General features: G+C 30.2%; 1 protein-coding gene and 1 non-coding gene across 2 annotated transcripts; both read left to right on the forward strand.

The window, feature by feature from the left end:
- Positions 1 to 1,625: 1,625 nt before the first annotated feature.
- Positions 1,626 to 5,215, forward strand: LOC111301787 (putative serine/threonine-protein kinase PBL16). The gene is made up of 6 exons (XM_022897743.2): positions 1,626 to 2,087; positions 2,192 to 2,517; positions 2,636 to 2,771; positions 3,520 to 3,656; positions 4,257 to 4,380; positions 4,650 to 5,215. The coding sequence occupies exons 1-6, from the start codon at positions 2,024 to 2,026 to the stop codon at positions 5,030 to 5,032; spliced, it is 1,170 nt and encodes a 389-aa protein (XP_022753478.2). The 5' UTR covers positions 1,626 to 2,023; the 3' UTR covers positions 5,033 to 5,215.
- A 9,292-nt stretch (positions 5,216 to 14,507) lies between these two features.
- LOC149514672 (small nucleolar RNA R71) lies at positions 14,508 to 14,611 on the forward strand. The gene has a single exon (XR_016328373.1). It is a non-coding gene; the product is annotated as a small nucleolar RNA R71 (small nucleolar RNA).
- Positions 14,612 to 26,059: the final 11,448 nt, after the last annotated feature.

Raw genomic sequence — 26,059 nt, forward strand, 5'->3', positions numbered from 1 at the left:
ATTTACACTCCTAATTAGAACGTTAATGGTATAAAATAGTCAATTTTTTGTTTAAAATTTTTTAATTCAATGATTTAATTTGTAGAAAATGTTTACTTAAATTTATTTGGATGAATTAAATGATAAATATTTAAGAGAGTACTATTTTTAAAATTCCATCAATTGGACATTATTTATTTAATTTTAAGATCTAATGGGTATAATTACAATAAAATAAAAGTTCATAATTTTAATTTCATACAATAAAATATCAAGAGCTTACTTGCATTTTAAAGTAAAATTTGAAGGTTTATTTGGATATTAAGCCATCACAAATATTTGAGGAATGATATTTTTAAAATTTTATTAATTAGACATAATTCATCCATTATTAAGATTTAATGGATATAATTATAATAAATAAAAATTCATAACTCTAATTTCATGCAATATGCATTAAAAAGTTAAAAGCTTGTTTGCATTCTTTAATAAATTTTGAAGGTTTATTTGGATATTAAGCCAATTTAAAAACATCTAATTCAAATTTGAAATGATTCAAATTTAAAATAATTTAAACTCAAAATTATTCAAATTAAAAAACTACTAATTACCATGTCAACATCCATAGCAGAATTGGTAATCATTAAAAAGAAAAAAAATTTATTAATGTCTCAGATTGACAAGGAGATGTAAATTGTTCTAGTTGGTGGAGAAAATTAAGTAATGGACCAACTCGCTTAAGAAATGAGTGTACACCTTGTAGCAACATATATATTTATTATATTGTATTATAGTATACAAAAGATATTTGATAAAATTTATCATGTGGACGCTTGATGGACATTTTTGTTTTTTTTTTTTTACACATGGACAATACTAATTATATATTACTTAAATTCAAATATCAAATTTTTTTAAAAATAAAATCTTACCTAAATTATTTATGATTAATTCTCTAGGATTTTTTTTAAATAAAAAATCTCAGTAAGTTCTAATAAAAATATAAAACTTTAAAAATTAATCTTATTTGATTGAAATTTTACTTAGAGATATTTCTTTTTAAATTTAAAATTTTTCAATGGATATATTTACTTTGGTAGCTTTCTTTATAATCTTTTAGTCTTTTCTTTAATTCAAAAACAAAAATATCATTTATTATATATTTTTAAATTCAAAAAATATTTATAATCAATTTATTATTATTAGATGTCTTAATTGTAATATATATTATATATATTTTAAATATGTAAGTGATTAAATAATATTAATTTATATTTTTATATAAATATAAATAAATAAAAATAATTCATATATCATACTAATCACAAATTAGTTAAAATATATAATAATAAATAATTAATAATATATATGTGTGTGTATATATATATATATATATATATGTTATATAAAGAAAGAAGGAAAATACGATAGGCAAGGTGGTTGCAAAGTTCATTCGGCTGAAGTGGAGTCGGGTGATGGATCGTATTGTAATTTTGTTTTTGAGCATGGAAGGTCTTGTAATTTGAAGTACGATCGTTAGCGCGTGGGAACATGAGCAAAAGGATTATGGAGAGTACAAAGAGAAGACGCACGCCGAGGGCAAGGGAAAAAGCTATATTTTGATTCAGCGAACATCGATAGAAAAAGATTGGTGGGATCCATTAAAATGCGCGCAAAAGCTACAAAAGAAAACAAAAGAAAATGAATATTCTGAGCCAGGACCAACCAAACGCAACAGCAAAACTCTTCTCCTCCCCGTGGGCCCGTTTCCGCCATAGCCAAGAACGAGCCCCCACCTCAACATTCATCCCATCATTGCCATTAAGAATTTCTCTTCCTCTCTCTCATCTACATTTTTGCGATTCGCATAACATTGCTGGGTCTTCTTGATAACAGAGTCTTCTTTGTCTTTCCTGATTTGGGTTTTATTTTTTTTTTCTTTTTACTAGTAAAGAATCAAAGAGAACTTCAAATAAATTAGGTTTTGATGAGGCGTTGTTTGTGAGGTATTGGTTTCTTTGGCTTCCTTCTGGATTTTGCTATAATGGGGAATTGCTGGTGTAAGTGGGAGCCTTCCATTTACAGAGTCTCATCTAATGCTAAATCAGGTTTGTTTGATTTTCTTTTTCATTAATGAAAATTATGTAACGGGTTTCTTTTTTTTTTTTCCCCTTAAAAAAGAATCATATTTATACATATATTCGTTTCTCAGAGTCTCCCAAAGACCAGAGTCCCTCAGAAAAACAAAGGAGGGATGACAGTAAGTTGCCCTCAAATCCCAAAGAAGTAGAAGACTTACGTCGTGATTCTGCTGTGAATCCGTTGATCGCATTCACGTTTGAAGAGTCGAAGATTATCACAGGAAATTTTAGGCAAGACCGTGTGTTGGGTGGAGGAGGTTTCGGAAGTGTTTATAAAGGCTTCATTTCCGAGGACTTGAGGGAGGGGCTTCAGCTTCAGCTTGAGCTTCAGCCCTTTCCTGTTGCTGTAAAGGTACATGACGGTGATAACAGTTATCAAGGACACAGGGAATGGCTGGTACTCTTACATCCTTTTCGTTTTCCTTTTTATTTATTTTTTATTTTTTTTCTTTCGGTTTTCGTTTTTCATTTCTGTGACAAAAGAAAGATCAGTGAAAAGCTTCCCGGACTGCTAGGCAGAGGTCATATTCCTGGGGCAGCTTTCTCATCCAAATTTGGTCAAATTAATTGGGTACTGCTGCGAAGATGACCACCGTGTTCTAATATACGAGTATATGGCTCGTGGCAGTGTGGAAAACAATCTTTTTTCAAGTAAGTAGAGTTCATCACTAAATATAAGCAATCCGTGCCATTGTAGGAACCTTGAAAATATATCCTGGAAAGGAAATACAATGAAGTTACTTTTCACCAAACATACAACAAAAGAATACCACTTGGTTAGGCTAACACGAGTAACTCCAATTCCCAGCAACGAATGGAATATGTTCATCATTCTTAGCCAAATCGCATTTATATTGAACAAAGAAATTAGCCTTTAACGTAGTAATTTAGTATGTTAATCAGGGTTCAAAGCAATTAAAAGAAAGGCATATGGTTTCTAGCAATGTGTATTAGATAAAATAAAGCTCCTGTTATAAAGCAAGGTGATAGAACAAAGGCTTCAGAGGTTCTAAATGGTTATAGTGGAGTATATCGCCTACAATTGTTGCATTACATTGTCCAATTGCAATTCAGAATTAGGTAGGATCTATCAAAATTTGAGAAGGACTCCAAACTTATAATGATAGATCTTTACATTATTCTTTATTGTGATTGGACAATTGTAGGATTGTACTAAAAAACAATTACAGGTGAAATGCTGTTGGTTTTAAGAGGATCACATCTAGTTTCTCTATAGCATTGTAAGGCCAACAAAATTGAGAGGTAAAGTTATTTTGATATAATACCAGAACCTGCTGTTGCTAATGTGACTGGACTTATTCATATATCTTGGTAGGTGTAGTGTTTGTGCAGTTTTGCTTATTTTATCTCTGTCTAATGGGAAAATCCATTGTTACAGGAGTATTGCTTCCTCTTCCATGGTCAACTAGAATGAAGATTGCATTTGGTGCTGCTAAAGGACTTGCCTTTCTCCATGAAGCAGAGAAACCCGTCATCTACCGCGATTTTAAGACATCTAATATTCTATTGGACCTGGTTAGTACCCTTTTTTTTATTATTTTTGGGCCAGCAAACAAGAAATTATATTGCTTCAACAATGACCAATAATACATGCACGGTAACTAGGAACCTCTATCTTACTAAACTCTAGGAGCTAATTGATAAACCACTCGTACAGAAACCTCAAGAACGTATAGTTAACAACTTAATATATTGAAAATCTCCCAATCAATTAATATTCAACAATATGGAAGTTCGAAACACACAATTGATAAGAATTTAACAGCACTTCAACTTGCTTGCATCCACGAACGAAAAAAAAAAATTCATTAATTATAGAGAAATTACAAGCAACATACATGTCATCATCAAAGTCCATAAAATGGTCTTCCATCCAAACAAACATGAGCACACAGACACATATATTCTCACATACCCATACCCATACCCATACACAACTCCAGGCATATAAGCATTCTCTCTTTGTTCAACAAACACAAAATACTATGCTTACATTTATAAAAGAAAATGCAAAAAAATTCTGCTTGCTTTTTTAGCAAAAAGTTTGCTAATCACTTCTAGTTATTGCCGTTAGGGCCTTAACTTACATTTATAATTCCTTTGATGTATAAACAGGATTACAACGCCAAGCTCTCTGATTTTGGTCTTGCGAAAGATGGACCGGTGGGAGACAAATCTCATGTTTCCACTCGCATAATGGGAACATATGGCTATGCAGCACCTGAGTACATCATGACTGGTAAGCTTTCTTAAGGATGGATGTCATGTGACTGCAACTTTCTTCTCCAATGGATTTTGAATTACTATCATACAAAGAATTAATAGCAAACTAAGCTACTATATATTTGCGTGGGATTGAAAACCAATCCATCTCAGAGGTAACTTATGAGCTGATCAGGTTATCTAACCCCTAGAAGCCAATTGCAATCCAAATCCAATAGAATAATTGATTTTTGGTTTTGATTTTGTTTTTACTCCGTCATCACAGTAGCATCTGATTTTGTGCAGGACATCTGACTCCTCGAAGTGATGTGTACAGCTTTGGTGTTGTTCTTCTTGAACTTCTGACAGGAAGGAAATCCTTAGACAAGTCACGGCCAGCCCGTGAACAGAACCTCACCGAATGGGCTCTACCTCTACTTAAAGAGAAGAAGAAATTAGTCAACATAATAGATCCAAGATTAGAAGGAGATTATTCCATCAAAGGGGTACACAAAGCTTCCATGCTAGTTTATCATTGCTTGAATCGGAATCCCAAAGCAAGGCCTCTAATGCGAGATATAGTAGATTCATTGGAGCCTCTGCAGCATTCTGACCAAGTTCCAACTGAAAAAGCTGTCATAACTGTGATTACTGAGGTACCAAACGAAGAGTTAAAGGTTAAGAACTGACCCCCCACTCTCTTTTATTTGGTCAACTTTCTTCTCCAGGAGAGTTTTTGCAATATTATAGCTGCTTCATCAACCCTGTTTTTTTTTTCTTCTGTCTCAAACATGGTCAGTACAGTTGCTTGCTATTTGATTTTTGTAAACATCTCTCAATCATAATACCCAGTTTGTACTTGTATACCTCAACCACACCTCTTATTGTAGTCATTTAGGTAACGTTTGGTGCACAAAATTATGGGAGGATAAAATAAAATAATATTATAAATAAGATTAGATTAAATAATATTATTTTATTTTATGTTTGATATATGCAAAGATTAAAATAAAATAATTTATTTGTTAGTTAAAATTATTTTTTTTCAAAATTTATATAATTTAAATTATTAATATAATTTTTACGGGTATAGTAAGACATATGAGTTTAATCTCATAGATTAAAATAATAATCTTCATTTTGAAAAATTGAATCATCTGATAATCCTCCTTGTAATCTTATCCCTTTCAATTAGATATAAATCATACATAATATGAAATTGAATGTTGGGTTGTTAAAAAACAATACGAGACTAAATAAACTTAGCGGAGATGATGCTTAGAGAGATATGTGACAAGATTATAAGAGACAAAATCATAAATGAAGAGATTTGAAAAATATTAGAGATAGTTCGAATTGAGGAAAAGATGAGATAGACCCATTCGAGATGGTTGGATATATGAAATGTAAAATTATTTGTGCATCGGTTAGGAGAATTAAATCTCTAAATTTAGGAGAAATCAAAACTTCTAGAGATAAATTACAAAAAACATAAATGCAAGTAATAAAAAATGATATGATGGTTAATAAATTAAATTAAAAAATTATTATTGATAGAAATAAGTGACAGAAAAAAATTTAGACTCTAACTAAATATGATTTCCTTATTTAGTCTTTCATACAACTAATCTTAAAATACGAGATATAAGGTATAATGTGTTATTGTATGATGTTATTTTATCTATAATTTTATATATCAAATATGATTTTAACTTATAAAATAAAAATACGACGAAAATTATATTTTTTATTATGTACTTTTTTCTTTATTGTGTTCCATTATTTTTCATCAGAAAGGTTTAGAAGTTTACATAGGTTACCAAAGTGCATATTGCCTATTCGTAACACTTTGACCTCGCAATACAATAAGAAGAATTATTAACCACACTAATGCAGAATGGTAAGAGTTGTCAACCCCAATTTATTGATAAGCTCGAAAACCCAAGTGAATGATTAGACAGACACTTGTGTCACGGGTCGAGACTTAAACTCCAAACCCGCGCGATTTAGAAGGGTGTGAACTGTGACGGTCAGGCTGATCTGGGACGCCGGAAGGGTGAATGTCCAGGTTTCGGAGCCGCACGGGTTCGGAGCTTAAGTCTCGACCCATGACACTTGTACTAGACTCTTAGCTTCTTTAACGGTTACTCTATCTAAGTTGTTTATGATGAGAACAATGGAATAAATGGGCAACAGTCAAAATGGTTGATGCTACTATTCTAGTGTTTGGTTTTTTTTTTTAAAATAAAATTAATTATTTTATAACCAGTTCTTCAAAAATAAAGAATAACAATTTTTATTCTCCTTAAAAATTACAATTCTTTATTTATAAGGAATTAAGAATAATATTTATCAAATAATTTTATCTTTATATATCTAATTAATTCTAATTTTGTTTTTACATATTTAATTATAATATTTAATTAGATAATTAATTAATATTAATTTAATAAAATAAAATAAAATACTATTAAATTAATTAAATAATTTTAAAATATTAATAATTAATATTTAGCAATATATTATTAAAATACTATTCAAATATTATTAAAGTAATATGAAATAATATTAAATTTAAAGAATTAATATTTAATAATCAAGATTTTAATAAAATAATATTAAAATGTTGTTAGATTAATACTTCATATGAAAATATTATTCAAATCATACGAAAGATTACAATATTATTAAGTTAATTAATTAATATTTATTAAATTAATATTTTATATTATTAAATTAATATTAATTCAAAATTGATATTTAATATTATTAGTGTAATATTAGTTAATTAATATTTAAATTTTATATTAAATTATTATTACTTTTATCATTTTTATTAATTAATAATTTTTTATAATAAATTACAAGACTAAAATGTTTTTTTAAACTTATTCCATCCAAATTTTTTGAACTAACAAAATATATTAATACTAATTTCTCTTACATTCTATTCTAGTGAACCAAACCTCATAATATATATTTTATTCTATTCTTTGTATTTTATATTCTCACATAATACCAATTCTATTCAAGGACAGATCCACCTTTTATACAAAAAAATTGTAAAATAAGAAAATTGAAAAGAAATTTTTGCTGGACACCTCAAAAAATTGTCAAACAAGAAAATTTGAAAAAAAATTCCTTGGATATCCCAAAATTTCATCAACAAAATTAGTAAATTTGTTAGTAGTTTTTTTATATATATTATAAGTAGACACTTAAACAAAATCTGAATCTATCACAGATTTTACTTTTCCTTTATTCCATTCCACGAACCAGATTTGTCGTAAGAAGAATTGTTAACCACACAAGGGCAAAAAGGTATATGAGTTGTTAACCTAAATTTATTAATAAGCTTGGAAATCTAAGTGAGTGATTAGACAAACATCTTATTCAGGTGTTTTAGTTTCTTTCATGTTGACTATATTTATGTTGTTTATGATGATAACAAAATGTTTATACTAGGGGCATTTTATAGTCAAAAGGCTATAATGGTTCCATTTCATAAGAAGGTGACTTATCAATAAATCAGAGACATTTTAGTCATTAGGGTTGAGTTGACCTGAATTATCGAAGTCCACATCAGTTTGGCTAGCTCAACATCCCACCTGTAATGCATGGACACGCTAATTAGTCATTCTCTTATTGGTTCTTCCCTTGCCAGGTTAGGATAGGTCAATTTTGCCAACCTTTAACTTGACTCAAAGAGCTCGAGTCACCAAGATCTAGACGTTTCTCTTCTCAGGTTTAAATACACCTTCTCATCCTGGGTATGGGCAATCAATTCTCATACTCTCTCTTTCTCTCTAAATTCCATTCTTTCTCTCTTTAGCACTAACTTGAGTATCGAAGTACAAATACCAGAGACACCTTCGACTTTGTGCTTATGATTTTAGGTCTTTACCCTTTTCAATCAACTTGACACCAACATTTTGGCACATCAGATATGGGGCATTTCATATAGTCGAGCTCACAATTCCTTCTAGAAAGAGAGTAGTAAAAGAGAGAAACAACCTGCTACAGCTGATATTGACACTCAGCTTATCCAACCTAACCAAAACTAACCTACACTAATTATACCCACACTAAAATAATTTAAAGCTTTAACCCATCAACTATAATCGTTTAGAGACCTTATTCATAACATAACACCTTTCCAAAATTCCAAAGAACTAATAGCAACTACCTAAAAAATTTCTTAAACTTAAAATTTGCTAACCTACAATGATAGTAAGATAGTTCATCGACTTCGAAAGAAGAAAAGACACCAAGAAGCTATTACTTGACCAACACGAAAACATAAACCACCTTAAAATCCAAATAGCCCACCTTGGAACCACAAACTAACAAAAATTTGAAAGCTCAAATGGAGGTAATAGATAACAAATCAAAAAGAAAGCTTTTACTTTTGATGGCAAACTCAAGTTCTTGGAAACTTCTCTATCCATTGAGGATATTGATCGAGCTCTAGCTCGTAAAGGATTTAAAATATCGACTATTTAAACTAATGATGGTACAATTGATCATTTTAATCATCTAGAACATTTTAGGACAAATATGGTGATACATGATAACTCTATATTTTTTTTATATTTATCATAACTTTTTATGGCATTTTATAGTGAATTATTGGTTGTTCCTTGAGAAAATATGGCAAAAATATTCTTACTTGTTTAAATATTCAATGTGTAGGTAAAAACATGAAAAAAAAAGAGAAAAAAATGCCAATTTGGAGTCATTTTGGATGCATTTTAGTGCTAAAATGATCATTTGGTTGAACTTAATGTGGAACTTGCTCAATTGTCACTTTTGGGAAAATTTCTTAATTTTTCTTCATTACTTCCATAGCATATTTGAGCTTAAATGAATTTAAATTCAAGATTTATTCCTTATAATTTTCTTGTTTAGCGGTTCTTTTTAGCTCATTAAATTGTTTGCCACTTTTGTAATAAAGTTGCATGAGCTAATTAGGAGGGAAAGCATAAGGGGAAGGGAATTATGTATCAATAAACAAAGTATTAGCTATAGAATTTAAAATATTTTCAACTCTCTAAAGCTAAGATTAATTAATAAGATCATACAAACACAATAATTAGTTTCGTTTTATGCCAACTTCATAATTACTATTTTTTGTATAAAGTCTACGAGTGCACAGATCAAGTAATAATGAAGAGCATTTCAAGCATTATTTCCTTAGGGATTATAGATTATAATATTAGGTAGTTCATAAGTACCAAAGGTAAAAGGCTAAGACCTTATACCTAAACAATTAAATATTCAAGGTTTTAGGGTTATAGGGTTTGAATAGATAGGATCAAGTAAAGATTAAAGGTAATGTATGGCAGGGTTCTAAATTTCACCGACTATCACTTAGGGAGCAAAGATTAATGCCAACAACTAATCCTAAAGCCTAAACTTAAAAGATTGCAAAGTAAAGAATTAAAGATTGTAAACAAGAATGCCAAATTGCTTTGAAGTAAATAAAAATTGCATGAAAGAAATTAAAGAACAAGAAAGAACATGTAATCAAACCTTGCAAAGAAAATAAGAAAACTTGGATCAATCTTGGAAAATGATGCTTTAGCTAAAATTTAAAAAAAAAAAAAAACAAGAAACAAGAATTTGTAAACAAGAAAAAAAGAAAAGAGAGTTTTGAATGAAAACACTTCTTGATTGAAAAAGATTTAAAGAACAAGAACTTGATAATTGGCAAATCTATTACCTAAGCCAATATCTTAACTAAAAGAAATAAAAAACTAAATAAACTTAGAAACTAAAGGAAGGAAGATAAATGAAGAGAATGATGATGAAACAAGTGAATGGCCTTGCCTATTATAGGCATAGGTTTGGCCAAAAGGGTGGGCTTTACAAGTGATTAAGTTGAATTCAAAAACTAGGAGATGAAGCTCTATCTTAATCCTTAAGGTTGCATGCAAAAATCAAATTCTTCATTCTTGAAATGCTTTGGTCGAATGTGATGATCTTGGCCCTTGATCATCATGTGATGCAATCTTGATCAATCTCCCTCTAAGTTCGGCTAAAATGAGATTTCAAGAAAAGATAAGTTACATTTCATTAAAACTCTTGATCTTTAAAGTGATAAAGTACTTATCTTGTCAAAACTTTTCAAGACAAAGCATAAGACTAATGATTGGCTTCAAACTCCTCATGGCCTAATGGATTAAGCTTGGAGAGTGCAAATGCTTTCAAATTTTCCTTCCCACTTGCATAGCTAAATGTGGTAGTGTCCTTATGTAAGTGATCATTTTCATGGCTTGCCAAAAAAACATGTTTATCTTGCAAATTCACCTTGGCCGAATCGATTAGCATTTAATTAGGCTTGTGAATGCTTGAATTTGGACCAATGGTGGATGGCATAGAGTTTGCATGGTTGGGCTGAATATGAGCTTTGCATGATTTCATGCATGGCTTACATTAAAATGAGTCTTGAACTTAAAAAACCTAAAGCCATGAAAATAGGATGAAAAGCACCAAAAATCATAAAAAAAATTTTAATTTTAGCATTCTTTTAACAAGTAAAATATCTATATATTTTAGTGCTATCACACCCCCGTACTTAAATCTTTGCTTGTCCTCAAGGAAAACCTCAATTCAACAAAACTAAAGAACATTATAAGCATCCTCAAAGTAAAAAATTATACAAAACTCTTAACATGTGCTATTGCATAATACAAAATTAAGAAATATAGTCACAAAAATGTCTTTTAAAAGCAAGCTTTTCAATGACTTATGCTAATCACACATTCAAATCTATTATATCTTTAATTCATGCATATAACTCAAGTAAATAAAATGTAAAATACTTCATCACATTTCAATTTAAAGATATAATATACTTCATATGTCCATTTTCCCTACCTCTCTTCACTAATGTTAGACCTACATATTAAACTCAAGATCAAAAGGTCTTTTAAGCTTGTAATGTAAAGCTTAGGTCAAGATAAGAAAAAGGAAATTTTTAGGCTCAAAACCCTAAGTTTACTTTTTCTTTACTTTTTGGACTTTACACAATTGGGAGCTTTTTTTGGAAACTTAACTTGTGATGCCTTTTTTATTGCTTTGTGTTTTTGACTTTTTTTTTTTGAATGATAGCCATTTTTTGCTTTCTTAGACTTTGCCTTTCTTGATTGCCAGTTTTTTTTTTTTCTTTCTTTGCACCTCCCTTCCTTCCAAATACAAGAATATGTCCATTATATATTAATAAGCACAGTGGGTAAAGACATGAAAAAAAAGGATAATAATAATCAAAGAAAAGGCTTATCAGGCTTGTAATGTGACTAAATAAACAAAGAAAAAGATTAGTAAATAGGCTCAAAATAATGGCACTAGGGATGTATTATCATAAGATGGGCTTGAAAAATACTCAAATGGTCCAAAAAACTGCCTAGATCATCTCTTAAGTCAAATATAGTCTAGGATTTCATCTTAAGGGTTAAGTAGGTGAATTTTAGGGCACTTATTCAAATCTTAAATTTCATAATCCATATATCATAAACTTTCATAAGTCAAATATAGTCTTAAGTCAAATAACTGCCTAGATCATCTCTTAAGTCAAATATAGTTTAGGATTTCATCTCAAGGGTTAAGTAGGTGAATTTTAGAGCATTTATTGAAATCTTAAATTTCATACAAATCCATATATCACAAACTTTCATAGAAATTATAGCATTTCATATAAAAAGAATAGTAATGCATGCATAAAGATCATATCCAAAGAAAAAGATATGCTTAAGAATTCTTTTCAAGTTCCTACTAATTACATCTTTAAACTTCATATCATACTTTAGTTATTTAAGAGAATATATATAATTTGAAACTAAGTGAACATTATAATGCAATTTAGCAAGTCAATTTGGTTTTAAAAGTAAAGATGAGTTAAAATTAAAAAGTTTTCTTTTTCTCTCACACTTAAATGGAATCATATATCAAAAACTAAAAAAAAAAAGACATACTCCCCGAAAATTTATTGAAAGCCAAATATCCATGATGAATCCTCATATTTCTCTTCATCCCTAAAAAAAACTCAAACAAAAACATTAAAACATACCTATATTTAAAAAATAAAGAAATCACAAAAATCATAACCATTAAAGCAGAACTTGAGTTGCCTCCCAAGCAGTGCTAGTTTTAGTCAAGATTGACCATCCCTAATTCTATGTAGAATCCTTTCATCCCTTTAGAGAAAGCTTTCCTTGTTGTAACCTTCTTTGTGGTATAACATAAATAGACTTAGTTTGATGAGGTAGGCTGACGTTTCTAATAGGTATTACATAAACTAAGCTTAAGTTTCTAAAAAGATTGACAATATTGAAGCTAGGATTTGTTAAGTTTTTCAGAGGGTCAAAAGGTTTTACTAATAGGTTGGACACTTTTAGTGTTTTCTTAAATTTTTTAATTGCACCACACCTTTTTCATGTCTTATCACACCATACCTTACAGATATAAATTGCATTTTCTTGTGTCTAAACTTAAGGGTAATGCTAGCCTTATACATATCTATTAGGGCTTTGGAAGTGAGTAGGAAAGGTCTACCTAAGAGTAATGGAGCCTAATTATCTTTCATATATAAAACAACAAAATCTATAGGGAAAACTTTTCCAACTTTCACTAAGATATTTTTAAGCATCCCTTGTAGAAACTTAGTAGATTGATCAGCAAACTTAACGTTGAGTGTAGAAAGTTTTAGCTTTTCACAACCTAAATGCACAAAAACATTCATAGGCATTAAATTTATGCTAAAACCAAGATCACAAAGAGCATAAAAAAATTTCAATTTTTCCAATCGCAAGGTATAGTCAAACTCCCTGGATCTTTAAACTTTTTAGGTAAAAATTGTTGAAACTCAAAGCTGTAATCATTTGAGAATATGGCTTCTTTTAGTTCTTTGAACAGCTCTTTTAGAATAGGTCTTGGGGTAGGTGGGTTAACATTAAAACACTGCCCAAAAATTTTGATAGTCAAATTTGGCTTTTACTGAACTTTTTTTTGAATTTTTTCTTTTTTTTTCTTTTTATTTTTCTTAAGGATCTTTTTTTTGGTTATTTTAGGAAAGCTCACCTTGAGCTATCTCTTTAGGTGGAATGTTTTCTACTAATGCTTTTGCTACTTGTAGCATTTGTTTTCTTTTAAGAAACCCCCCAATGTATTCTTCGTATCTTTGTCGTAGTCTATCTTATCATTTTCATCCTCATGGTTTTTCTCATAAGTTTCAATAGCTTCAGAGGCTTCTAACGTCATGGGGTTAAAACCCTTTTAGATTTCTCTACCAAGTCTTAAAAGCTCTTCATATTCTAGAATGTCCTTCTTTCTAATACAATCCACTTTAGGTTGTCTTACAAAACTGGTTAGATTGACTAATATGGGTTCATCATCTTCTTCATTAGAATTGTCTATCCTAACATCACCCACAAAATATATTGTATTGCATTCCTCTTTGCCTTGTCCTTGTGGATTGGTTTTAGTGTTACTAGGCAAGGTTCCTACTAGGCGATTTGCTATGGCTTGGGCAATCTGACCTATTTGATTTTTTAGGTTTTTGATGGATGTAGCTTGGCTTTAGATGTTAGCATTATTAGCTTGCATCAACTAGGTCAATATGTCCTCAAAGATAGGTTTATTTTCTTGGGGTGGGTTGGGGCAGTAGTTGTTGGTTTGGTTGTTCATGGCTTGGTGGTTTGGTTGGTTCCAAGAAAAGTTAGGATGGTTTTGCTAGCTAGGATTGTAGGTATTGCTATAGGGATTGTTGCTTGGTTTGTTTTGTTGGCTGTAGCGGACAAGTTCTACCCTATATTGTTTTTCTAAGAAATGGGGTCTTTCAGATATGTCCCAAGCTACAAAGGAACTGTGTATGGCATTAACAGGGTTGGCTTGGGTTTGGGTTCTTAGGGTTTCAATCTTTTTTTCAAAGACAGCTAATTGAAAATTAATGGAAGTAATAGAATCAACTTTAAATAAACCGATAGATTTTTTACTGACCTTTCTTTCTATGCCTTACTAGTAATTATTTATAGCCATCTCTTTTATTAGCTCATTGTCTCTTCAAGAGTCTTGCTCATTATAGCCTATCTAGCAACTAAATCTAAATTGGTCCTCATGGGTGGTGTGAGACCATTGTAAAAGATCTAAACATGGAGTCACTGGAGTAAACCATGAAGTGGGCATTTTAAGCAATTTTTAAATCTTTCCCATCCATCATATAAAGTTTCACCATTAGCCTGCATAAAAGTGGTGATCTCATTCCTTAGTTTTACAGTCTTTGTTGGTGGGTAAAACTTTGCTAAGAATTTCTAAACTAAATCATCTCATGTTGTAATTGAGCCAGGTGGTAAAAAAAAACAGCCAACTTTTCACTTTGTCCTAGAAAGAAAAAGGAAATAATCTCATTATAATTGCCTCAACAAGAACACCATTGTAATGAAAAGTATCATAGAGTTCAAAGAAATTAGAAAAATGTAAATTTGGATCATCACTTAGTAGTCCTCCAAATTGCACAAAAGTTCGAACCATTTGTATAATTGAAGGCTTTATCTCAATGTTATTTCATTAAATAGCTGGCTTTTAAATGGATGGCTGAAAACCATATGCATTGGGGACTGCATAGTCTTTCAAAGTTCTTTGCCTTTCATTATTTGCATTGGCCATAGGAGTAGGTGTTGCTAGTGTTGATTGCTCATTTCTTCTTCTTCTAAAAGTTCTCTCTATCTCTTGATCAACTAAAGTTAAGTCAACACTTTTAGATCTATGCATGCAAACAAGAAAAGATTAAAGTAAAGCAAAATAATAATAATAAATAAATAAATAAAAGTTTAGATTATAGGAATTTAGAAATTCTTTATTGATATTACAAATACCGTTATAATCCCTGACAATGGTGCCAAAAACTTTATTGTTGCTTTATGTATAAGCCTGCAAGCACACAAATTAAGTAATAATTTGAAGTATTCCAAGTATCATCCCTTCAAGGATTATAGATTGTAATGTTGGGTAGTTCACAAGTATCAAAAGTGAAAGGCTGAGCTCCTATATCTAAATAATTAAAAATTCAGGGTTTTAGTATTGCAAGGTTTGAATAGATAGGGATCAAGTAAAGATTAAAGGTGATGTATAGCAGGGTTCTAAACTTCACCAACTGTCACTTAGGAAGCAAAGATTAATGCCAACAACTAATCCTAAAGCCTAAACTTAAAAGATTGCAAAGTAAAAAATTAAAGATTGTAAACAAAAATGCCAAATTGCTTTGAAGTAAATAAAGATTGTATGAAAGAAATTAAAGAATAAAAAAGAACATGTAACCAAATCATGCAAAGAAAATAAAAAAAACTTGGATCAATCTTGGAAAAGAATCCTTTTAGTTGAAATTAAAGAAAACAAGAAACAAGATTTTGTAAACAAGAAACCAAGAGAAGAGATCTTTGAATGAAAACACTTCATAATTGAAAAAGATTTAAAGAATAAGAACTTGGTAATTGGAAAATCTATCACCTAAGTCAATACCTTAACTAAAAGAAATAAAGAACTAAAGAAACTTAAAAATTAAAAGAAATAAGAGAAGTAAAGAGAGGGATGATGAAACAAGTCAATGTTTTTGCCTATTTGTAGGCATAGGTTCGACCGAAAGGGTGGCTTTGCAAGTGATTAAGTTAAATTCAAAAACTAGGAGATAAAGCACTATCTTAATCCTTAAGGTTGTATACAAAAATCATACTCTTCATTCTTCAAATGCTTTGGCCAAATGTGATGATCTTGGCCTTTGATCTTCATGTGATGCAATCTTAATCAATCTTCCCCCTAAGGCTAAGATAAGATTTCAAAAGGAGATAAGTTGCATTTCATTCAAACTCTTGATCTTCAAAGTGATAAAGTCCTTATCTTGTTAAAACTCTTCAAGACAAAACAAAAGACTTATGATTGGCTTCAAACTCCTCTTGGCTAAATGGATTAAGCTTGGAAAGTCTAAATGCTTGCAAATTTTCCTTCCCTCTTGCATAGCCAAATGTGGTAGTGTCTTTATGCAAGTCATTTTGTTCATGGCTTATCAAAGAGGCATGTTTATCTTACAAATTCCTTGGCTGTATGGATTACAATTTAATTAGGCTTGTGAATACTTGAATCTAGACCAATGGTGGGTGGTCTGGAACTTGCATGGTTGGGCCGAATGTGAACTTTGCATGATTTCATGCATGGCTTGCTTGAATACGAGTCTTAGGTCATGTTCAGTGAACTTGTTCTTGCAACAAGCAACCATATGTTAGCTCAAGTTTATCTAAACTTCAAACTATGAGATTAGTTGCTTGCTTCATAAGTAAAAAAATAACCATATGCTAGTCTTAATAACTTTTATCAATATCTTTTCTTCACAAAGCATCGACTAAAAACAATTTAGGAATAATATTTTAATGAATTGATGATCTTATAATTACAATCTCATTATAACTCCCTCGTAAAGCATATTTATTCCAAGGATTTTATCTATAAGAAATAAGTAATATTAATTATGCGTATCCAATTTCATGGATAAAGAATGCTTTTTATAATAATAGAAATGCATAATATGATATATATCCTATAACCAATCTGATTAGCAATAAGGTATATTACCGACAATCTCTCACTTGCACTAATACCAATTACATTGGTATCCAATACTGAACGCTTTCATATGGTAGTCATGTATTTTCAAATCTTTTAATTATGACATGTATGGCATCTTACCATTCCATATCTTATATGTATCATGTCAATGGATTTGGATAGAACCTTGATTTAGTAGGTAAATGGTAGTCTTTAGGGTAGATCCCTAAAGGAAGTAGGAATATTATATATCAAAGATCAAACCATGTCCAACAAAATGAGGTTTCTACACTTGGAATTGTTATTTTCGATCGTAGAGTTTCCATTGGAGTACATTTTGAGAGAATCCAATTCTCTTTTAGATAATCCAAAGTTCTTGGCTTAAACTCTCCACCTTGATCAAATCTTGATGTTAAGATGCTTTGCCAATTCAACTTTCAATCTTACTTCTAAATTCTTTGAACTTTTCAAAAGATTTAGTCTTATACTTCACTCAATTCACATAATCATACTTTGAATGGTCCTTAGCAATTGTTAGCAAAGTAGGAACATTTTTCTCTTGGCATTTAGATTTACTAGATAAAATACATCCAAATGTATAGGTCCAAGGAGCATACTAGTTCTATCTTTTTTTTCAAGTAAAAGGTGACTTGATAATTTTCAAAGAAAATATGATTAACAAGTTTCCTATGATTCATAATCATAAGGATCAAGATATCCTTGTTTATGTAACTTTGTGATTCTTGTTTCTTTGATATAACCAAATCTACAATGCCACATATAAGATTGGTTTGCGTTATATAGTTTAGTTTTTCTTGGCATTTATATTGAGAATTTGATTTTATGCTTTTCTTTAGTTCCTCAAATTATTCATACAAATAAGAACTTCATTTATTGTCTAATACTACTAAATGAAAAGTTTTCTCAATCATAAATTATGCTTGAAGTACAAACTTCACTAAGTTTCTTTTCATTTAAGCTTTACCAAGTAAAACTTTCAATTTTATCTTCCAATAGCCTATCTTGTCATCATATGACAAGTGCCCTTGTCTTTGTCATTTATTCTACCTTTCAACTTAGCAACTTATGATACATTGCTTTCTTCTTAAAGAGCCATTCTTAATCTTACAAGATGAAACAAGAATAAAAGTACGTTTTTGGTGTTGATTTAGAAACTTAGAACTAATGATAGCCAAATCATATATGTGGCTTTATCAATGTCATCAATATGATTTTGATAGATTTTTGGTTTTTTAATATCCTTAACAAGGATAGGTAGATTCAAACAAACAAGTTCCTTTCTTGCTTGAGAACTATTCTCATTTCTTAGTACCAATCCAACAAATTTTGGCCAAGTTAGCATCATCTATGCCTTAAAGAGACAAGTTATTATTCTATATTCTAAAAACCATACAAGTATCAAGTATAAACAAGTAAAAGTCATATTGCATTAAATCAATTTAGATATGGACTTGTATCTTTTAATTGGTTGCTCCCACTATTTTAATCAAATCAATAACCCTCAACTGTCAAATTGGAAAAATCATATTTTTCTAGTGGGCTAGGATCCCATTTAGTTTACCATAACCTTGAGTATTACCCCAATAAGCCATGATAAGTAAATTAGGTAGATAACTTGCTTATCAATCACATCCCATGTGACTTTTAGATCAATTGCGTGATAACACCTTGTCTAATCACATCTTAGGTGATTTGTCCAATATTGCCTCTAACATTATATGATCAAGTTTTTCACATCTGGATAATATAATGTCAGTTTAGTAAGACTTATTAACGATAATACAATCTTATTCTGAATAATAAGTGCCTTAAGTATTGTCCCAACATGTCCCACTAGTTCAAAGATTTGTTGTTTATTTGTTGTTTAAGTTAATGGAAGGCATCAAGACTTAATATTTTCATAAGGGATTTTTAATTCATCATAGGTCTCATATAACATGCATAAGAATTCATCATAAATCCAATATATGTAATATGATCATGCATCTCACAATTATCCATTGCATTTATCATATATAAATTCTAGCATGTATAATAACAAAATAACATAGCACACATGGTATTTATCTCATATAGCATGCATAAGTATTCTTCATATATCACATATATGTAATCTTATCATGTTTATTTAAATACACATGACATTTATTGTACATCAAACATATATATAAATATAGCATGCATACTACTTTGGATGACTATGGACTTTCACTAAACTATTTTCTTTTGAACCAATAAAGAGCTAAATGGTCAAAAACCTAGGGATTGCAATGATAAGACTTCCAAAGCTACTTTGCCGAATCTCCTTAGTGCCTCCATGGTGCCATAAATCTCCATTCTTGGACTTGCAACTTAATTTCTATCTTAATTCTAACATATGTAACTATTACATCATTTAGAGAAACCTTGAGTTACATTAAAAAGGAGTAAGATGAGAAACGATTATTAAAACTCTAGAATTCAAGAGATAAGGTAAGGCATGCAAGCCTTATTTCAAAAGAAATACCATAAAGCATAATTTAACCTCCTGCATGTATATGTAAAAGGGTCTTAAGTCCATAATCTTCCAGTCACACAATAATATCCAAAATGTGATACATAACATGTTTGATTCAAGTTTATGATCTTACAAATCTATCCTTTGAACTAATATCATATTATGTATCCAAATATTAACTCAACTATTATGATGCAAGGCTTTACTTGGTTAAAATAACTTATTATTTAGAACCTAGACAAATTAGGACAACATGGTCAAATATGTCTACTACATGTTTTAGGATAAATAATTTGTAATTATTCGTCCTAAACCATTTAGGATTTATAACTCAATTTGGATACTTAATTTAAATTGACAATTCATGTCCTAAACCATTTAGCATTATCAATTACTTAAAATCCAAATCAAACTACTTATATTGGGAAATCCTAGTCATACTAGGATTAATAGTTAGTTCTAACAAAAATAGGATTTTAGTTCCTTATGCAATTAATATCCTAAACTATTTAGGACTATTAATTAAACTAGGATTCTTAATTTATTCTATTCATACAAGTCCTAATCTAATTAAGATTAACAAGTTAATTAAGAAGCAACTCAAACTACAAATCTTGTGAAGTCCTAGTCCAACTAAGATTCTAGTTCTAGGTCAATTAGGAATCCTAAACCATATAGGAATTCTAATTTGATTTGGAGTCTTAATGAAATTTAATTTCTTAAATCCTAAATCTTTTAGGAATCCAAATCATACATGGAGTAGCACTAATCAGGGTTTCCCCAAATCGTATTCCAAATAGAAAAGTTTGCTCACCACTAGGACTTCCTCCTTGAGGAATTTGTGGTCTTCAGTTAGGCATTCAATGCCGTACCTTTTGAGCATCCAATCTAGAGTTTGCAACTCCTTGGCAAGCTCTGGTTATGAATGATAAACTACAAGTAATAATTACTTAGGTTTTAATTAAAACAATCCATTTTACTTTATGATCAAAAAAGTAAATCTTGAAATCTTATTGAACAAGTTTCCTTAGATTCCCAAACTTGATTAGAAGTTAGTTTTCATTAAAACTTTAGTGAATAAGTTTTAAAGGCTCTTAATATTTTAAGAATATCAGTTGCATCAAGAAAACAAAGTTCTATAATCAAATTAGGATTTTTATGCATCTAAACAATTTAGACACATGCAGTCGTTAAAATAGCTTTCTAGGTAGATTTTGTCATCAAAGTATGAATAACTAAATCAACTCCAAAAATCCTGAAAATTTAACATAATGACCCTCGAGATGTCTATTGTTTTGTGTCAAAATTTCGTGGCAAACAATAACTATAGAAAGAGAATTAATTTTTCTTTTCCAACGTTGCTGGTTTTGCATGAAGTAGTGGAGAGATTTCAAATTGACTCCAATTTGGATAGGTATATGTCATCCAAAATTACTCAAATTTTCTAGCCTTTTCATCATAATAGACAGATTGTAATCAAAATAGTTTTGATATCAAGAACAACCAAACAAGATTCCAAGTTGTATAATCTATATTGACAAGGCTCTAATACCACTTAAAGGGAATTTTCTATCAATATTCAAAGTATTAGCAATGAAATTGTAAAATTTTTCAACTCCTTAAGGCCAAGATCAATCAACAAGATCACACAAACACAACAATTACTTTTGGCTAGTAGTATATTACCTCATGCCGACTTCATTTTGCACCAAGCAAAAGATCATCAAATTTGTTTTAATAAGACTAGATTGTCCAAATATGCAGCCTCTAATGGTGATCCACACGAATAAGGCAAAAGAACCTTCTCCAAGGGTTGGTAAGAACACAAAACTGAAATCTTTAGCTAGTGAGATTGCTCTCTTTGTGTTTTTTCTCAATTGTTCTCAACACATGAGACATTTATTCTATTAGAACATTACAAGAAAGGGGGCAGCTTATGTTCTTTACATAGAGACAAGGGGTAAGGCAAAACCCTAGGGTTTTAGGGTTTTTTATGCTTAATTCTATTCTTAATAAACCCCTTGACTAAGTCATATTCTTAATAGAATTACTTACTTGGCTGGCCCTAAAATGTTCCATTTAGTATTGGACTTTTGTATGTTTCTCTATATTGGATTTAACCCAATAAATTAAGTCCAATATAATTTATCTCAATTTTAATCTTTCACAATATGTCTTATTGTGTGTGACCCTTCGGTTCCTTAGCATGTTGGCAATAAACATAAGCATTGTAATCCTTATATTCAAACTTAAATGAACCAAACCTTTTAACTTCATCACTAATTCTTTAATTAGCCAATCTCATGTTTATAGATCATGATCAATGTTACTACATTGTCATGACCCCCAATTAATAAAGAAAGTCAATATGGCTTGGCAACCTATCCATGCATGGTCTTAATGTATAATTACTATTATTTCATCTCAGTTTGAATATTGAGTATGGTTTATTGTCTACACAATTTTTATTCAATTATGTTAAGTCTTGTCCTTGATAATAACTCACAAATAAGCTTGAGAACAATTCTAAACTCTTGTTTCATATTGGCCAAAGATTTATTGAATAATTCAATCAAAAGACTAATTAAGATACTCTTTTGATCATACAAGGTAATAAATTCTATCTTGATTATTTTGTGCACATTTATATGCATCATGTCATACTTAACAATACTCAATTGGAGCATTCTTGGTTAGAACCATAAATAAAGTCAAAGTATAACACTCATCATATAAGATCATAAGTAATCTTAGGTCAAAGGATCACTTATACAACTATCATATGAGAATGTAGATATAGACACCATGTGAACTACCATATAACATTCTCATCTCGAGTCATGTTCAATGAACTTTGTTCTTGCAACAAGCACCCAAATGTTAGCTCAAATTTATCCAAACTTCAATCAATGAGATTAATTGCTTGTTTCATAAGCAAAAGCATAACCACGTACTAGTCTCAACAGCTTTTATCAATGTCCTTTCTTGATAAAGCATTGACTAGGAACAATTTAGGAATAATGCTTTAACACAATGATGATCTCATAATTATAGTCTTATTGTAATTCCCTTGCAAAGCATGTTTATTCCAAAGGACATTATCTATAAGAAGTAATATTAATTATGTGTATAATATCTCATACATAAAGAATGCCTTGACAAAATTGAAATGCATAATATTACATATATCCCACAACCAATCTGATTAGTATTAAGGCATATTACCAACATAAGGAGAGGTTTTGGAACAACCATTAGAGCTAGAAGTTTTAGAAATTTTTCATGGTTGAATTGGCAATTAAAAAGCCCAGGCCCAATGAACCATTATACCTTTACATAGCAATAATTGACAAGGCCATTAGCTGAGTACTAGTAAGTGAGGAAGAAGGTAAGTAGAGAGTAATATATTTTGTTAGCCAAGTTTTGATAAGAATTGAGCTTAATTATTAGAAAATAGAAAAATTATCATACACCATCGTAACAACAGCCGGGGAGTTGAAGCCATATTTTTAGTTCCACATTATAAATATATTAACCAACCAGCCATTAAGGCAAATTCTACAAAAAATTGAACTCATAGGAAGGCTAATCAAATGGAAAATAGAACTTAGTGAATTCCACTTGCACATATTACCCAGTTCAACTCTTAAGTCACAAATTTTGGTAGACTTTGTTGTTGAATGTACATCGGCTGAACCCAACGACTAGCTTAGCTCGGAACAAAGATTAAAAGAAAGGGAAGCATGGAAACTTTACGTAGAGAGGTTGATCACAAATGAGAGAAGTGGAGCTGACTTGATCTTTATCAACTTTGAAAATGTACAACTTCAATATGCCTTGAAGTTTAAGTTTAAAGTTTCGAACAATGAAGTAGAATATGAGGCATTTATTGTTGGTCCGCATATAATTGCTTGGTAATTCTATAATTTTATAGGATTATCATAGCTTTTCATGGTTTTTTATGATGAATTCTTACTTTTTTTAAGAAAATATGAAAAAAAAAATACTCTTAATTAGTAAATGACTCTTGTGTAGGTGTTTTTATCATTCTTAAGGAAAAGGATGAATTTAGTTGATTTTGGAAGCAATTTGGTGCAAATTGGAAGAATTTCTCATTAAAGGTCAATTATGAAGTTTAATGGATGCCTTTGCGAATCTCGTAAATTTCTAGCTTAAGTTGAATTGATTTTATGTGCATTTGAGGTAATTAAATTTCCTTTAAGTTATGCTTTAATTTTTTACATTGGTTGCCTATTTTTTTCCTTGTGCTAATTAAACTTGTTTAAATCTTGTAAAGAAGTTTCATGGAAGTTCAAGGAAGAGGTAGCAACTAGTGATGGGTTCAAGGCATTATAGGAGCTAAATTTGAGCTGAATTTTAAAGGGAATTTTAGTAGCTTTACAATTTAGAGACATTTCATTGGCTGAAAATTCCATCACTTAAAGTAGCAAAGTGAAGCTTGAATAGTTTAAAATGCAAGAAAGTGTAGGTGGCCAAACATGTAGAGGGAAATGGAGACTTTGGTGTGCAAGTGTGAACTCAAGAGGAAAACATATGTTGAATTAGACATTTTAAAGCTCAGAATTGGCTAGTTTCAAGATGCATTTGATCTAAGATTCACATTTTCCACATGATTTGTAGAGAAGATGTAGAGAAAAGTTGCATAAGTGAGCTTTTAGAAGAATTTAGAAGATTTGGAAATATCTCCTCCAATTGGCATCCTATGTGCCATTTCGGATGGAGCTTAATTGGACTATTTCTATAAGCGCACAAGTCGTTCAAGTAAGTAAAAAAGACTTAAAGTCTAGATGTTGATCCCACAATGATTACCTAAATAGCTTCTTAGCCTAAATACCTATCACCCCAAACTCTTTCTAAAGTTGGCTCAATCGAAAAGTTGATACACAACTAAGCTAATGAGAACAAGTGAAGAAAACATAAACAAAACATCATTCTAGTAAAGAGTAAACTTGAAACATGTAAAAGAAGTAAACTAGACAAATATACAAAAACAATAGCTAAATTGAATAGTAATGAACTCAACATGAATTGAAATGTAAATCTAATCTAAGAACTAAAAATACAAAGTTTAACTAACAAGTAAAATAATCGACAAAATACTCAAACAAAAATAACTAATTATAATTGAAAACTTACTACCTCAACTAACTTCTAACTTTCAACAAGAGAAACATTTAGAGAATTTTTAGAACTTGATCTTAACAAAACGAAATTTAAAAAAAAAAAGAATGTAAATTGAAAATCCAAATAGAATTAATGTGGAATTAAAGGAGCAAAAACTGTAAATCTAAGAAAAAGCATGTAAAACTAAAAATTAAATGCAAATTGGAAACGGAATGTATAATAAGGAATGTAGATCTAAACTACTGCATTTTGAATGAAATTGAACTTTAAATTGCAAATTCAATGAATGGATTAAGACAAAAACCAAACTAAAGAACAAGTAATGAAAAGAAATTGTAAGATCCAAACAAAAATTTTAAAAACTAAAAGTTGCAAGTAAATTTGGAAATTAACATTTCTTGAAAAGAAAAATTAGATCTACAACTCTCTGGATAAAGTCAACTCAAACTGAACTAAGACACATAGATCTTTAAGTTTACTGCCTAGATCAACAAAGAAATTGCATTAATCAATCAAAATCCAAGCTCAATGAACTCAAATTTAAACTAAGTTCAAGAACAGCAAAAACAGATGAGTTGCAAGAAAAATTAACCAAACATAATTTAAATGCAATCAAATGAAAATTAACAAGTAAATTGATCAATTAAAGAGTGAGAAGTAAAGAAATAGCAAACCAAACACCCAGTTAGGAGAGGAGCCACTTGAAGTGCTATCACTCACTCTAGCTTCAACTAACCTTTTAGATTTAACTGAAACTTTGAAGCATTTTCTAGAATTATTTGATTGAATTTGCATGTGATCTTTCTATATTTGTACAACAATGAATAAAAAATCCACAAAAAAAAATTTTTGAATTGAAACAAATAAGATTGGATCCAAATCCAATACAAAAATCGCAACTAGGTCAAAATTGACATTAATATAGCAATTTTGAGAAACACTTGAAATTGTATCAAATTGAACTTGAAAATTTAAAGATTTTGAACTTTTATTGAAAAAATCTTAAAGTAAATTGAAAATAAAGGCAATGAAAGTAAATTTTGTTGGAAAATAAAGGCAATTTTTTTTCGAAATAGCCCTCTAAATGAACAAGGACGAAACTATTTAGAGTGAAAAGAAAGTAAAATGCAAGGAAAAGAAAAAAAATAAAAACTAGCTAAAAGTCTCCTAATGGCTAGCCACTCTCCTTTATTTATAGGCAAATATGAGGTGGTTCAACCAATGGAAATGCAGAAAAAATCCAGCTCAACTGGCACCCCTTATAAATCCTTCCATCTCAACTAACTTGAATCCTTTTCTTCCTTGTTTGCTTCTTCTTACTTCACTTCGCTTCAAGCTTTCTTCTCCTGATCTAGTGAGTTCCAAAAGATCAAAATTATGTCCAATGAGAAGCCTTCAAATTGCCAACTAAACAACTCCACTTGATCCTTCTTTAAATCTCCAAAATGGTGCCATAATCCTT

The sequence above is a fragment of the Durio zibethinus genome, chromosome 15, assembly GCF_047325235.1.
Source record: "Durio zibethinus cultivar Kanyao isolate XHJ-2024 chromosome 15, ASM4732523v1, whole genome shotgun sequence".
In the NCBI taxonomy this organism is placed as follows: domain Eukaryota; kingdom Viridiplantae; phylum Streptophyta; class Magnoliopsida; order Malvales; family Malvaceae; genus Durio; species Durio zibethinus.